This window comes from Cotesia typhae, unplaced genomic scaffold (genome assembly GCF_013202065.1).
Source record: "Cotesia typhae breed Kobodo isofemale line unplaced genomic scaffold, CoteBio_Ctyphae contig_26, whole genome shotgun sequence".
Lineage (NCBI taxonomy): Eukaryota > Metazoa > Arthropoda > Insecta > Hymenoptera > Braconidae > Cotesia > Cotesia typhae.
Genome location: NW_027423732.1, coordinates 1,237,870 through 1,253,517, shown reverse-complemented (window position 1 = coordinate 1,253,517; position 15,648 = coordinate 1,237,870). Strand labels below are relative to the sequence as shown.

The 15,648-nt window shown below is 27.0% G+C and overlaps 1 protein-coding gene across 1 annotated transcript in view; it reads left to right on the top strand.

Moving 5' to 3' along the window:
• The first annotated feature begins 1,746 nt into the window (after window positions 1-1,746).
• The window catches only part of Meltrin (disintegrin and metalloproteinase domain-containing protein meltrin), a 31,571-nt gene continuing 17,669 nt past the window's right edge, over window positions 1,747-15,648 (top strand). Inside the window, exon 1 of the mRNA XM_074240157.1 lies at window positions 1,747-2,290. Within this exon, the coding sequence (XP_074096258.1) occupies window positions 2,134-2,290 (157 nt within the window). The 5' untranslated portion in view covers window positions 1,747-2,133. The remainder of the gene's footprint in view (window positions 2,291-15,648) is intronic.

The window sequence follows — 15,648 nt, the reverse complement described above, 5'->3', positions numbered from 1 at the left end:
GCATTTTTCTAGAGTAATTTCTACTACCATAAGATAGAGGATAAATAAGTAATGCTATTTATTTTTGCTAGGTAATAAGTGATTTTATTGATTATCTGAAGATTTGGGAAGCCAAAGCTAATGAAGAAAGAGAACTTTATAAAAAGAAGAAGAAAGGCAAAAAACAAAAATCAAAAAATGAAAATGAAGTTGATGATAAATTTTTTTCGCAATTACTCCTAGTACTCTTACTGGATTAAAAATTACGTTACAGGCTACTTTAGAGCTAAGTGAATTTTTGCAAAAAGAATGTAATTTTGAGTACTTGATGACATCGCGGCTTAATCAAGATCAATTAGAAGTATGTATTAATCGTTGGATTTTTATCAAATGAATAATTAAAAATTGTTATAGTAAATATTCTTTTTTTTTTTTAATATTTGAATCTTATTTAATTTATAGAAGTTCTTCGGTATAATGCGGAGTGTTTGTCGTTGCAACGATCATCCGGATACAATCCTTTTCGGGCAAGTTTTTCGATTATTGTGTTCATATTCATTAGTCACGCCGCCGAAAGGGTCCAATGTCACAGCTGGTGAATTACTACAATCTTTAATGCAGTCCAAAGATTCTCTGGCTACAGCTAATGCATTAAAAAAATTGGCTGAATGAAATTGACGCTATTGTTGAAAATGGTATTTCTAGTAATAATTATTCGTCTAGTGATGATAATAATAATACATTTTCTCATCCAAATACCTCTGTGGCTAAAAACCCTTTGAAAGCTTGTTAGACGAAGATAGTGATGACGATAATGATGATACTATACCGTCATTTATTAGAAAACCATTCGAAAGTTTATTAGACGAAGATAGTGAGGATGATATAGAGGACGATGATGATTTGTATCACGATAATCATTATCCGTTCGAAAATTTAACTGAGGTTGACGATTCTTCTACTGAAAACAACATTAATCATCATAATCAAAATAAAATTAATATTGATTCAAATGAAAACTTTTACAAAGTGAAAATGATTGGGAAGGAAGTAATAGTTTTCGTGATGACCAGCATTACCATCATGATTATGATGTTGTTTCCACCAGTGATGGTATAGTTGCTTATATTGCTGGATATGTTGCGAGAAAATTTCAGCGAATGACTTCTTGCTGTGAATGTATTGAAACATTACGCTCTGCGAATTCCTCTGAACGTGATCGGGTCATATAATTAATGAGCAATGGTGGATTAATTTTTCCCAGTGAAAATTTATTCAGACTAATTAAAAAATTGGAACAAATAGTTTTAACCGTAGTTGGTACTAAAACTGTTAAAATAAATACTATGCACCAAGTGCTAGAGAAAATAGCAAAAGCTAAATGCCTCCCCATCCTAGGATGTGATGAACACAAAAAGGAGCTTACGGCTAAAATATTGAATAATTTTGTAATTATGAGAGGTAATTTTTTAGCTAATCTTATCAACCGAACTCTTAACGAACGAAAGATGATGGCCAAGAAACATCGTAAAATTTCTAAACTAGCTTAACTTATTAAACTCTTCAGTAATATTCTACTTTCAACATATATACGCTTATTAATTAAGAATAAAATTACCTAAACTATTTGAATACTTTATTATTATTATTATTATTATTATTATTATTATTATTATTATTATTATTACTATTACTATTATTATTATCCCAATTCGCAACTAAAAATGAAATTTTAATGTTTTCTTTTGATAAATGTGATTGTACATTGCATTCCGCGTCATTTATTTAAAAACCTGACATTAGAGACACTTGCGCACTCTAGTGGTGAAAGATCTGTCCTCCAATTTTCGGACGCTTGTAATACATTACGATCGTCCTCCTTATATCTAGCCTCCGTGGCTGACTTTTTAGTCCGTTGCCCAACGTTGTATTGAAACGTTAATTCCCGTGCAGCAATAATTTTAAAAAAATTATACCCGCAAATACAAATATTTACAATGCCGTAATTATTTAAACAATCAGTGCACAATGCTCATCAACAGTTACTAGTGTAATTTATTGCACACATTTGTTATTATATAGTATTATATATTAATAATTACAGAGAAATATATATTTATATACGAAAACTAAAATAAAGCAAAAAACATAACAATGGCTAGCGATATATGGAGAAGCTCGGACGCTTCCAGGACGTCAATTGTTAGTTTTTGGTGCAGTGAACTTATTCTATGGAGGTTTATTGTCCTTATGTGGAGTTTGTCTTTTTTTGTCAACATCGCGCTGGCTCGGGATATTAATATTCATCATGGTAAGTCACTTCTTCCTGCTTATACAATTTTTTATTAATTACTAAATCAATTATTAATTGTTATTGATATTTTTTTTGTGTTTCTTAGAAAAAACTGGTTTGTAATAATAATGAAAATTATAATTAAGACGACTGTTTTTTTTATGAATCAGAGAACAGAGGGGATCTGAAACTAGACGGACTTCAGTTAATTTATGTTGTAATGATTCATTTCATTATTGGAATTTTTTTATTGAGCGTTAAATGTTTTTTTTTATGTCTACAAATATGATGTATCAGTTTTCATGATTCATTTTTTTAATTGGATCTTTCGATTATTGGCCAGCTGTCAATTTTTAAAATTTTTTTAACAAATCAATTACAATAAAAAATTACTTCTAAAAATTTTTATCAATTTTCACATGTGAAACTTTTTAATTAAATTTTTTTAATAATTTAATAAAATTCCAAAAAAATTATTTTAATGATCATTTATCAGTTATAAAAATTAAAAAAATTGTCAAATGTTTGTTAGCTTCAGTGTCATGAGTATAATTAAAAAAAAAAAGTTTGGATAATTTTTATACAAAATTGACAGTTTCAAAAAAATGCAGTTGGAAATTTTAAAAAATCCTTGCTGTGAAATTGAAAAAATTTTTAATTTTAAATAATTTGAAGTTGTTTTTTTTTTTAAGTCACTGAAATTGAATAATCCAATTTTATGAAATTAAAAATCAAATAATTGCTCATTAAAAAATTGAAGAAATGAAATAAAAATAGATTAACCTCCATTTAAAGATTTAAAAAATAAAAATTATTAAGTAATTTTGCTAAATATTAATGAAAAAGATTTAAACGATTATTCCATAAATTAAAAACTGGTTTTTCTGTTAAAACCTTAAGAAATATCAAAACTGAATTTAATCTTAAATTTTAAATTCGTATTTCTAATATTAAGTAATTGCAATTTATAAAATTGAAAAGTTATTTTTTAACTCATCCGTTTTTTTATAAATTTCTGGAAATTTGATAAATTTAGTTTAGATCAATGAGTACAAGAGAGAAAAAAAATTGAACCGAGATGTTGGACTAGCCTTGTTTAAATTATCGAGTTGTTGCATAGAGTAGTAGTAATTATTATTATTACTGTTTCACTTTGCACACTGTAATTGCTCTTTCTTTAATTTTGTTGAAACTAAATACGAACCTGTTTTTTTTTTTTTTTTTTTTTTTATTTTAAATGGTTAAAATTAAAGTTTTTAATTTTGGCGGGAAAATTTAAATTTAAAAAAATGGGATTTATAAAAATTACAAAAATTTTTGTTTAGATTTTTTGTTTAAAAAAATTAATTGTATAAAGAAAATTGTACAAGACAATCTGTTATTTATAATAACTAGAATGAACTTATATAAATTACATATGTATGTATTTACATTAAATCATGACCCTGAATAATCAGTAATGAATAATAAGATAATTGAATAATTATATTTTTAAAAAGAACAAACAAATGAAACTGCAATGATAAATTAATGTTATCAAATTGTTTACTTTTTTTATTTAATTATTAACTTATTCTTATTGGCAAATGAAGTATGTAGAGAGCGTAGTGTGCATGATACTAACTGTTAATTTAAACAAAAAGCATAAAAGAAAGAGGCCGAGAGTTTATTCACGACAATCGACTATTTGATTGGAGAATTTCAATTGAATCACAAGGAAATCTCAATTAAGCTTTTAGCTGCTTTACTCGGCTTCATAAAAGATCAAATTACCTCTATTTCCATATTAAATTTTTAGTTATTTTTACAAAAATTGCCTGAAGTAAAATTTATAAATTTCAAACTATTTGGCTTTTTTATTTTAAAAAAAATTGTCTACTACTTTCATCGTCACTCAAAGATAAAATTTTAAAGTTAAATCCGGAAATGGCGAAATCTTATCTATTTCACATCCTGTTTCTAATGTGTAGTACGTAGTAAAAAAAAAAAAAAGTAATGAGTTTTTTCTTATCAATAGAATAATTTCATTATTCGTAAGCAATTTGTTTTAGAATTAACAAGTAGGGCCGTTTAATATTTTTCTACAAAATTATTTTATATTTAACAATAACTCGAAATTTGAACTTGAGGTTTGAAAAAAAATTTTTTTTCTTTATTGTAAAATACTCAGTCTATTATATAATGATTAGAAACCTCTACAATAATTAGATATTGCACCACTTTAAAGTGAAAGAAAAAAATAGAAATAGTTACAATTTTAATGAACATAGGTTTAAATAATTTTTCACAGTAAAATAGTAATGTCTTGTTATTATTGATGGATTAAGGTAAAAACATCAATTATTGTCAATTTAATTGGTTTCAAGATTTATTTAATTACTTATGAGCTCAATAATAATCGTAGTTTTTTAAACAATCTTTACAATTTTGAGAATTTAACGAAAATGATAATTGTGAAGAAAAAAAAAAATTATTCAGGAAAATAGTTATTAATTTAAAAATAATGGATGTCAATAATTGATAGATCAAATTTAAATGGCGTCATTAAAAATAATTTTAACTGATGATTTTTATTTTTACTTCAAAAATATTATAAATAATTTAAAAAATAAGTACTATATTAATATCAATTTTTAGCATTTAATTTTGAGTAGGGGAGGGTGGGGCAACATGGTCCACCCTCAAAAATTGACTAAAAATTTATTTTTCATCATTTTTTGGAGGTGGCCCATCTTGCCCCCCCCCCCCCAAAATTTTGTTTTAGAACTTTAGAAAAATTCCGGTTAAGAGCTGGTTAGTTTTTAGAATTGATCGGTTGAGTCGTTCAGAAGCTATTTCAAAAGAACGAATAACTTCCCAATTTTTTAAATTTTGAATTTTTTGGCGGGAAATTAAAAAACAATATTTAAAGTTATTGAATTAATGAAAACCTGAATTTAAATGAACACAAAAAATATAAAAATCGTTATTGAATAAATGTATTATGTTGTATGGAAAAAAAATGAGTAGGTGGATGAATCACTAGGGAAAAGACTAGAAACAATGAATTATTCATAAGAAAATGTATGTGTTATCTATGTACACAAATATAAGTATATAAATACGTAGATAAATTTTTGAAGACAGGAAGTCAGGAAGTTTTGTGCACAAGATAAATATTAATACCACAGAAAAAAAACCGAAACAAAAAAAAATTTTTTAACCGTAGTTTTTTAATTAACACTCAAGAGAAAATTAATTTATTATTTATTATTTTTTTAGGACAGTTTTTAGGTATGAGTTAATAAACTTCATGATCTAAAAATAGATAACTTACACTAATTTTTTATTTTCAATGGCGTCATTTGTACTTGACTTAAAAAAAAGTCCCCTATGTTAATCTATGTCTAATGTGATTGTAATTATACATAATGACTTCTACAATTTACAATACATATCTAATTATTATAGAAATTATATAGAAATTATTATAAAAAATATTTCAAATGGAAGCTTAGAATTTTGAGTTTAAATTGATAAAAAATTTGATAACAATTAGTATCTTTTGTCAATCAATCAATTATGAAAAATTATTAGTATTAAATACTCATTTTGTAGAAGTTGAATGTAGTTTTGATAATCAAAATTTGTATTTTTTTTATTTCGTCTTAAAAAAAAAAAAATTAGTATTTATCTTGTAAACTTTTTGAATCGTTATATCTCAAAAACGGTAGCTCATAAGAAAAAAAGGTATTGATACATTTTTTGTAGATTATTTTATGATCTAAAATTTTTGTCTGAGATATTTTTATGATAAAACTTACCGTTTCGCTGAAAATCGTGAAAAACTCATTTTTTTTTTACCTTTGACCTTGAATAAATTTTTTTCCATCCAGGGGAATTTTCAAATTTTATTTTTAATCATATTTTTAACAATCTTACTGATTTTCAGCTTGATGGGAATTTATGTAGCTTCGAATGTTTAAATTGACCGGACTATAAGTAATTCACCTCAAACTCCTCAAATAAAAAACAATATTTTTTTTTTTTCATTTACACTGACATAAATAAACTTAAAAATCCCGGCCACATTTTTCAGATTAGAATCATCCCAAAAATATAGTTAAGCTGATTATAGTGTTTGTGGTAGTTTAGGCGCGATAAAATTTATCGGGAGATGGTATTTGATGGGACAAAGATCATATGGTATTTTTCTATTACGAATGTGCAGATGTTGGCTTCCACATTTCAACATTTTAAAAATTTTAAAACAGTTGAGTTTCAGACGGTTGATTCCAGGTGCACCGTATGTATAGTTAGGAAGTGGAAAGAGGACCCGGAACGGGCTTTTCTCGATCTAAAGTAATTGAACGACCCAAGGTTTTTATCCCTATTACTTACTATGAAGTAGATGGCATATTTGATCTATGCCCCAGGATACTAAATTTGAAATTTTCACTCATTTTGGGCTTGATACAAAAGGCAGATCTTTTGTAAATTTTTTGGAGAAATATAAATAATCCACTCTTATAATTTAGATAAGAAATATAGAAATATATCATGTAAGCAAACTATTTGTAACGTGATTGGTCAAATATATCATAAGTATGAAAATATATGCAAACCTTAAACTCAGGCGCAAATTTGAATTCTAGTATTTACAAATTTAAACTTCAGATAAATTAAGGTAGTACCCTCGCCAGAGAAGTTTTCTTAGGATTTTTTTTTAATTTTGGCAGATTAATGTTCATATATTCTGCATCGATTGGCGCAATTTGAAAATTTTTGACCATCTAGTTTCAGAGATATTTAATTTCAAAGTTTGAGTTTTGAACGCTCTTATACATTACGGTATACGGGATATCCAAAAGTTTTACCTACAAACATTTTTATATCTCAGAAACTTTTCTTAGGATCTTTTTAAAAAACTAGAGTAACGTTAACTAACAACTAAACAATTTTTTTAAAATAATTTCATTGATAATTACCACATAGTTTCATAAATATTTATTAATAAGTAATGAAAAATTTACCAGACTTTAGCTGAGGAAGGGATACGTTAATAAAGCTATGGCAACAACGCAAGTTTTATGAGCCGCAAAAAGATTATGAGACGCGCATGCGCTGAAAAATTTGAAAAGTTTAATGTACATTAGGTGTAATATTATAGTTATTAATTTTATTTATTTAAAAAAAAAATAACAATGATTATTTTATGAAAATAAGTATTTTTCTATAATTATTAAAAATTTAAAAAAGTTAACAATTTTAATATAACAATATATATTAATGTTTGATAAGTTATAAAAATAATAGTCAGAAGAAATAATAAAAAATAGTAAAATTTAAAATCAGTTAATACATCAACACAAAAAATTTAATTACTGATTTTTCTGAAAAAACAAAACAATACTGTCAATTATTTTTTTTCAGACATTGTAATTATATTTCCGAATAATTGTATTTTCAATACTTTTTTAAAATCTCGGTTCAAAATTAAAACAAAAAATTTCCGCCTAAAAAAATGTTGAACTGAATCTGTAAAAACTCAGATAAATAATTTTAAGCCAAAACAATCATCAGTAATCTGTAATCCTAAAATATTACTAGATAAAAAAGATGAACAACATGCATCTTTAAATCTTGAAATAACAAAATATTTATTTGTAACTACTCAAACACTAGATAAGCTTAAGGGTATTTGCTTTAGAAATTTTTTCCCTTTTTCAAAACAATCGATTTCTCTCGAAAAACCCTGTTCCATTCGAAAAACTCGAGGTGACGCGAATCGCAATTAGTCACAGACACCCACGAAAAAGATCCCTTCTTCTTACCCCTCTTTCTGAGTGTAATATTTTCAATGTAACTGTGATCCAAAGCGTTGTTTAGCCACACCCAACATGGAAAGGTGGATTTGAAAATGTCTTCTATCTATCAATAAGATCTACCTGTAATGTAGCTTGTTAATTATTAGTATAAATGAAATACTTCGTATTTAAAATATTTTTAAGCAGTTAAAAACATTTTTTTTTTTTTTTTCATACCAATTTTTTATAATTTAGAGACATGCCTAAAATTACAATTTTTTTTTTAACCTTTTTCGAACTGTTTAATTATTTTAAAATCATAGCACTTAGTCTTTTAGCTGTAAAATTATTGCTTTTTAATAGTACTTCTTTGAATTTGATGATATAAAGTTAATCACCTGAACTTATAATTTATTGGCGCCTAAAATAACCAAGTCATTAATTTGTCATTCTCAGTACAAGTCGGGTATTAAAAATAAATTTTTATTTATTGTTTCATTTCCAAGTTTTTAAATTCTTGAAATAAATTTTTTTGATAAAAATATAAACTAAGTCACCGCGCTGTATAAACATGCATCACTTTACGTATCAATTATTGACACTCGTAATTTGAAATTAATAACTAATAAATTGACTGTAATTGTATAATATTGCTAATTTTTCAAAAAAAAAATAAATAAATAAATAAAATAGAATTTTAATAGATGAAAAAAATAATAAACGATATTTCTCTCCACCAAACTTAGATTTCACGAAAATTTGAACCAATTCAGACAGGTAGATTCCAAGAAATCTAAAAAAAATTGCAAAAAAAATTTTTTTAAACGTTTGTTTTAACTACAATTTTAAACGTTCAAATGATTTAAGAAAAAAAAAATTTTTTTTGCACAGCTGTAAATTTGTCTAGGAATTGATAGATAAAACATGTATTGACCATTTTTGGGACAATTTTAGGACATTTTTGGGACATTTCAAAAATATTTTTAGAACTTTTTAAAAATATTTTTAAGACAATTTTGAACGTTTTTTAAATGATTTTAAGAAAGACAATTTATTTTTACACGGTTATAGATTTATCGTAAGATTAATGGATGAAAAATTTTAGGACAATTTTAAGACATTTTTGGAACAATTTTGGGACATTTTCGGAACAATTTTAGGACATTTTAAAAAATTTTCATTCATTAATGTTACGATAAATTCATGACCGTGCAATAATAAATTGTCTCTCTTTAAATAATTTTAAAAATGTTTAAAATTATCTTAAAAAAGTTCTAAAAATATTTTTGAAATGTCCTAAAATTGTACTTAAACTGTCCCAAAAATGAGAATATTTATCAAAGTTACTAATTCTTTTAATTATTTAAATAAATTAAAAACCAATAATTAAATAAATTAAAAAATAAAGTAATGCATCAATAACTAGTGCTCCTACCGTAGAACAAAATTCATAGTCAATTGTATCATGATATCTCTGCTATCATTAAATTCTCAAAACATTTATCTAAAAACTAACTTTTATCACAAAAGTATCTGTCATACTATTTAAATACTGTAAAACTAAATCAATAGCATACAAAAGCTATTGTATTGACCCGTAAATTGATACATGCATACATATACATATATACATAAGTAACACATAATATTAAGTATATACAAGTACAAAAATGAGGGACAATGATACTTAAGTTTTATTTCCTCAATATTGATATCGATCCAAATAATATTTTCACTGCCTATTTAGCCATGAGTCCATTTTACTTTTATTCATTTTATATAATATACTAGTTATATATTTATAGATCAAAGTATAAATATCGTAAATCGTGACAATAACTCACGGTAATTGAACTGGAAAAAAAAAAATAATTTTATAGTAATAGTAATATTAAATTTACCCCCAGTTGTGATAAATTTGAGTTTAGATTACAAATCGTACGTGTAGTATAGTTTAATATATATACATGTTTGTATATATATATATATATATATATATATGTGTGTGTAAATAGTGTATATCCAGTATACAATAAGAGTATAGAGTTTGAGGAGAAACAGCTGGAGATGGAGAAAAATAAAATACAGCAAATGTAGTGTATATACTAATGTTATGTGTTTAGTCCAGGAGGAATCGGCGCATGAGTACCGAAAACTATTCCACCTCAATTTTTTTACGCGATCCTCTTTAAATTGCCCTACTGATGATATAAATGCATGTTGCCATGGGGCAACCCGGTGCCATATTGTTTAAACCGAAATTGTTTAAACAATTGCAAGGAATTGTTATTTTTCTACCGGACAAATTTTTTTTATATTTTTTATCAAAATACTAATAAAAAAGGTCCAATTACTTTTCACAATAAAGTTAATATTTTCAAAGATATGAATTTTTTAAGGTTTGAAAAATCTCAAATTTGGGTACTTTCGACCCATGAAAAATATATTTAAAAAAAAAATAATATATAAGTAATATTTTTTTTTCAATTCTCTATACAATAGTTAATAATATTGTTAATAGAGATTTAAGAAAATTTCATTGTTTATATTTGTTTTTTAATTGTTAACTTCGCGCGCTCACAAGTATACACCGCTTACCTTTAAGTATCGCCGTCTCTCTCTGACTCATGCGCTGCATCGGCCTCTCCTTGTCTTGAATCATTATTTATCATTTATCTTAAAAACTATCAACTTTATCAAGATTTTTAAAGAGAGCAATCTTATTATTATTTGTTTCTCATAAATTTTTTTCTGAAATCAATTTTTTTAAAATTATTTAAGCATAAATCGAAACATGTAATTAAAATTACTTTTTTATCAGTTTATATTACTTTTTTTGTTATTGAAACAGAAAGTAAGGTAAAAGAGCCAGTTATTGACACTGGCCTAGTTGTTTGACACTTGCAATTTGATTCTAATTAAAAGAATGAAATATTCTCAAAAAACCAAAGATCTTAAAATTTTTAATTTAAAAATTATATTTATTAATTTATTAGAATTGATTAGTTTTTTTTTTAACTAAAATAAAATTTAAAGTGTCAATAACTAGGTCTTTTACCTTATTAATTACATTGAATAACTTCTTCAAACAAAAGTTATAGATGGAGAAGTATGAAATAATAAAACAAGATTTAAAAATAAGTATTTATTTATTATCAATATTATTTTTATATATTATATTCTTACAGTCTTCTGAATCACAACCACATAGAAATATGCAACTTATATTATTTTTTTTACAATAACAAGCTTTGGTTTTACAGGCTTTCTTACAATTACACGGTTTTTTAAGATTAGTTAGGAATGGGCTTTTGTTCATAAATAAAGGTAGCAAGAATCTTTTTCTCACTTAGACACAATCATACACACACCATGATATATATTAAGGGGCACACCTAGTGTAACGGCCTAAAAAAAACGTGATTTTTGGGAATTTTTATTAAAAAAAATACTTTATCAATTATTTTAAAATTTTAAGAATATATTTATACATGTTTTAAGAATACATAATGAAATTTTTGTAGAAAAAAATTAAATATTTTTTAAGTTATCGTCGATCTCTAACGGCGCGAAAAAAAAGGTCCTTCACTGCTGCAGTGATTCCGGCCTTCTCCGTGGATGAAATCTAAAAAAAAATATCTCGTTAAACTAGATAATATTGTCTGTACAATGACCTACGATAAAAAAAAAAATCAAAAATTGACAATATGGCGGCGTTTTAAAAAAATAGTCGAATTTTACCTAAAATTTTGGTCGTTTGTGGCCTCAGAAAATTCGATTTTTGATCAGATCAAAAATCGATAGGTCATTGTACGGAGAACTATATATAGAACATGTAAAAAAATTCGATAGTGATCGGATCATTTGTTTTTGAGTAATCACTGCAGCAAATTCGGAAAATGCTGTTTCGAGAAAAACGCGTTTAAAGATAAAATGATCGTTTCCACTGTTATAAGTGGTTTAAAATCATATTTACATCTAATCTGCTATTCCAGGGCCATATAATACACCTTCCTCTTCTTCGAAAAGGGCTTGTTCAGCTGAAGAAGCTTTTCTTCGAGATGATCGACCTTCTTTTGAAGAAGCCCTTTGGCGATAATCAGCGATTCGTATTCTCGTGTCGTCCTTAAGAGCCGCAAAATCTCTTGCTGCAGGTCCAACTATCACTCCCATTACATTGAATATCTTCAAAATTGACGAATAACCGTCATTAAATATTGCAGTTGCAAAATTATTTGACAATTCAATAGTTTTGAAGCCATTATGAAGATGCTTGGGTGAAAAGTGCCAAAGTAAACCGTTGTAGCTTTCATTGTTGTTTTGAGTATTGTTAATTTCTTATTAATGTTCTTTACACTTCGGCAACGTGTTCCCATTATTTTTTTCACATGTAGATAGCATTCCAATTTAGCAACAGGAATATCATAAGGATTCAAATCTATAAGTCCTTTGTGGGTAGCGCTATCACCATCACCAATATAGCGGGTATATTTTACACCATATTTACTAATGGAACGACCAAACATGTCTTTTACACTATCCACTTCCATTTTTGAGGCAGATCCTTTATGATTGGCATCACATTCTTCATCGTGTAATGATAGCCATTCCTCATAATCTTCAGGTTCGCTATCTTTTTTTCTTCCAAAAACACAACTCTGACAATATGTAGATTTTACGCATGAATCAAGAATTTTCTTGCTGTATTTTCCTGCCAGCGTAACTACTCCGAAACGGGAAGTATGGCCACGTTTTTTCCAGGTACCATCGCCGCTAACAGTCAAATTTGTCTCCGAATTTTCTTTCTTTAATGTAAGCTCTTTTTCTTCATTTATAGCTTGCTGCATACTGAGCTTACAAACAGTTTCGGCTGCAATCTGTAAATTCGTAAAACATCCCGCAAAAGTTTGGTCGTAAAATTTGCATGCTAAATCCATTAATCCACAGAAAAGATTTATCCCATTTATTCCGATGCCCAATAGACGCATCACAGCAACAATACGTTTATTTATTTCAAATGCGTTATTAATCATTGGTCCAGAATTAATATACGAATTGCCACATTCACAAATAATAGCAATTTTGAACCCTAGGCCTCTTGAACTTGCTTGATTGAAAGTAACTTTTTTTTGACAGGTTTTACACACCACTAAATTACTAATTGCACTAAAAACTGATAAAAATTGCAAAATACAATATCCATGAGATGGGTCAATCACAACATTATTGTCATTATTTTGTAATAACTTTTCTGCGGACGTACTGGTATTCGCAGTAGATTGCTCAAATGTAAATCTATTTCCGGTAAACTTGCGTTTTTTCGCAATTGATCGATGCTTAGGAACATTGTGAGTTCCTTTTTTATTTGAATATGAAGATTGATCACTCATTTTCAAGAAAATAGCACGTGTAAAATTATGATGCGCTCGATACAACGATCACAATGAGACTAAATGTGTCTGGCTCCGAAAATAATTTACGTGGCAGTAAACGAAAAATTTCTAGAAATTTGTAGAAATTATTATAATGATATATTTTTGTATACCTGAGAGCCAACAATAGAAACTGGAATCGTGTTATAGGGGCTGGAAGAGACAGTAGACTCTGAACAATACTTCAGGTACGTCTCGCAGCTAATGACACTCTAGCTGCCGAGCGGCTGCTCTTTAAAATGTTATAACTCAAAAACTATTTGATATATCGATTTGAAATTTTAATATGTTATTTTTAAAGGTGTAATCTACCGAAATATGAAAAAAAAAAAAAATCGACTTTTTCGAAATTTCACACTAGGTGTGCCCCTTAATAAAATTAGTTTTTATTTTATTTTTTTTCAATTTATTTGAATGTTTTTTCTAAACATTCAAGTGCGTACTCAAAATAATTTTATTATTTATAAATAATTGTGATTTCAAAAAATGTTCAAATACTATTATATCTTATTATTGTTAAGATAAATGCAAAAATTACTTATGATAATAACAAAAAAGTAATATAAACTGATAAAAAAGTAATTTTAATTACATGTTTCGATTTATGCTTAAATAACTTAAAAAAAATTGATTTCAGAAAAAAATTTATGAGAAACAAATTGTAGACAATTTAATTATTAATAAGATTGCTCTCTTTAAAAATCTTGATAAAGTTGATAGTTTTTAAGATAAATGATAAATAATGATTCAAGACAAGGAGAGGCCGATGCAGCGCATGAGTCAGAGAGAGACGGCGATACTTAAAGGTAAGCGGTGTATACTTGTGAGCGCGCGAAGTTAACAATTAAAAAACAAATATAAACAATGAAATTTTCTTAAATCTCTATTAACAATATTATTAACTATTGTATAGAGAATTGAAAAAAAAATATTACTTATATATTATTTTTTTTTTAAATATATTTTTCATGGGTCGAAAGTACCCAAATTTGAGATTTTTCAAACCTTAAAAAATTCATATCTTTGAAAATATTAACTTTATCGTGAAAAGTAATTGGACCTTTTTTATTAGTATTTTGATAAAAAATATAAAAAAAATTTGTCCGGTAGAAAAATAACAATTCCTTGCAATTGTTTAAACAATTTCGGTTTAAACAATATGGCACCGGGTTGCCCCATGGCAACATGCATTTATATCATCAGTAGGGCAATTTAAAGAGGATCGCGTAAAAAAATTGAGGTGGAATAGTTTTCGGTACTCATGCGCCGATTCTTCCTGAACTATTAAGTTTTGTTTAGTACGACCAAGAGCGATAGTACATAGCGTATATAAGCTATATACAGTGTTTCTATGTATAAGTGTGAGGGAATGAGATGAAAAGAGGGGAATCGAGTACATGAGTTATATTAGGCATGTGTCATCGTCTCCCATGTGTTGTATATTCGATCCTACTCTACGATAGTCGAGAGTTATAAGTCTAGAGCACTTTTATAATCTCATATAATCTTAATGTGAGATAAATATGTGTTTTAACTAGGACTAGCGGATATTTTCTTAAAAATTTTGAATTTTTAAGAAAAAATTACAAATTCAAACTGTTGGTCAGAGGAACTCTCGTAGTGAATTTTTGGCAAGTTTTTGATTGTCTTTTGTCGTAAAAAATTTATTTTTTACTAGCTGTTGTCCGCCTGCTCCACTGGGCACTTTATAGAATTGTAGTTTTAGATCTAGACTTGAAATTCAATTGGAGAATTATTTTGACTTGCACAGGTTCCACATTCCATCGAATCGGAAGTAGAATTTATTGAAATCCGTATTGAGATGATCTCTACATGACAAATAAAAGATCCTTACCAAATTTGCAGCTTTTTGAAGCTATATTTTAAAAATTAAGATTTTTTATTGTTAATACCCACCCCCGCGATCTTTATTGGAGGTGATTCGGTGTAAAATCCGTTCTTAGATCATTTTTGTATCACATGTAGACGACTTCTATTAAATTTGAAGTCTATAGGAGCTATAGCTTGGAAATTAAAAATTTTCATTGTTAATACCTACCCCCGCAACCCTCTGTGGGGTGAGATATCGTAAAATTCATTGATAGATTATTTCTACATCTCTTACAGAAGATTCCTACCAAATTTGAAGTCGATAGGA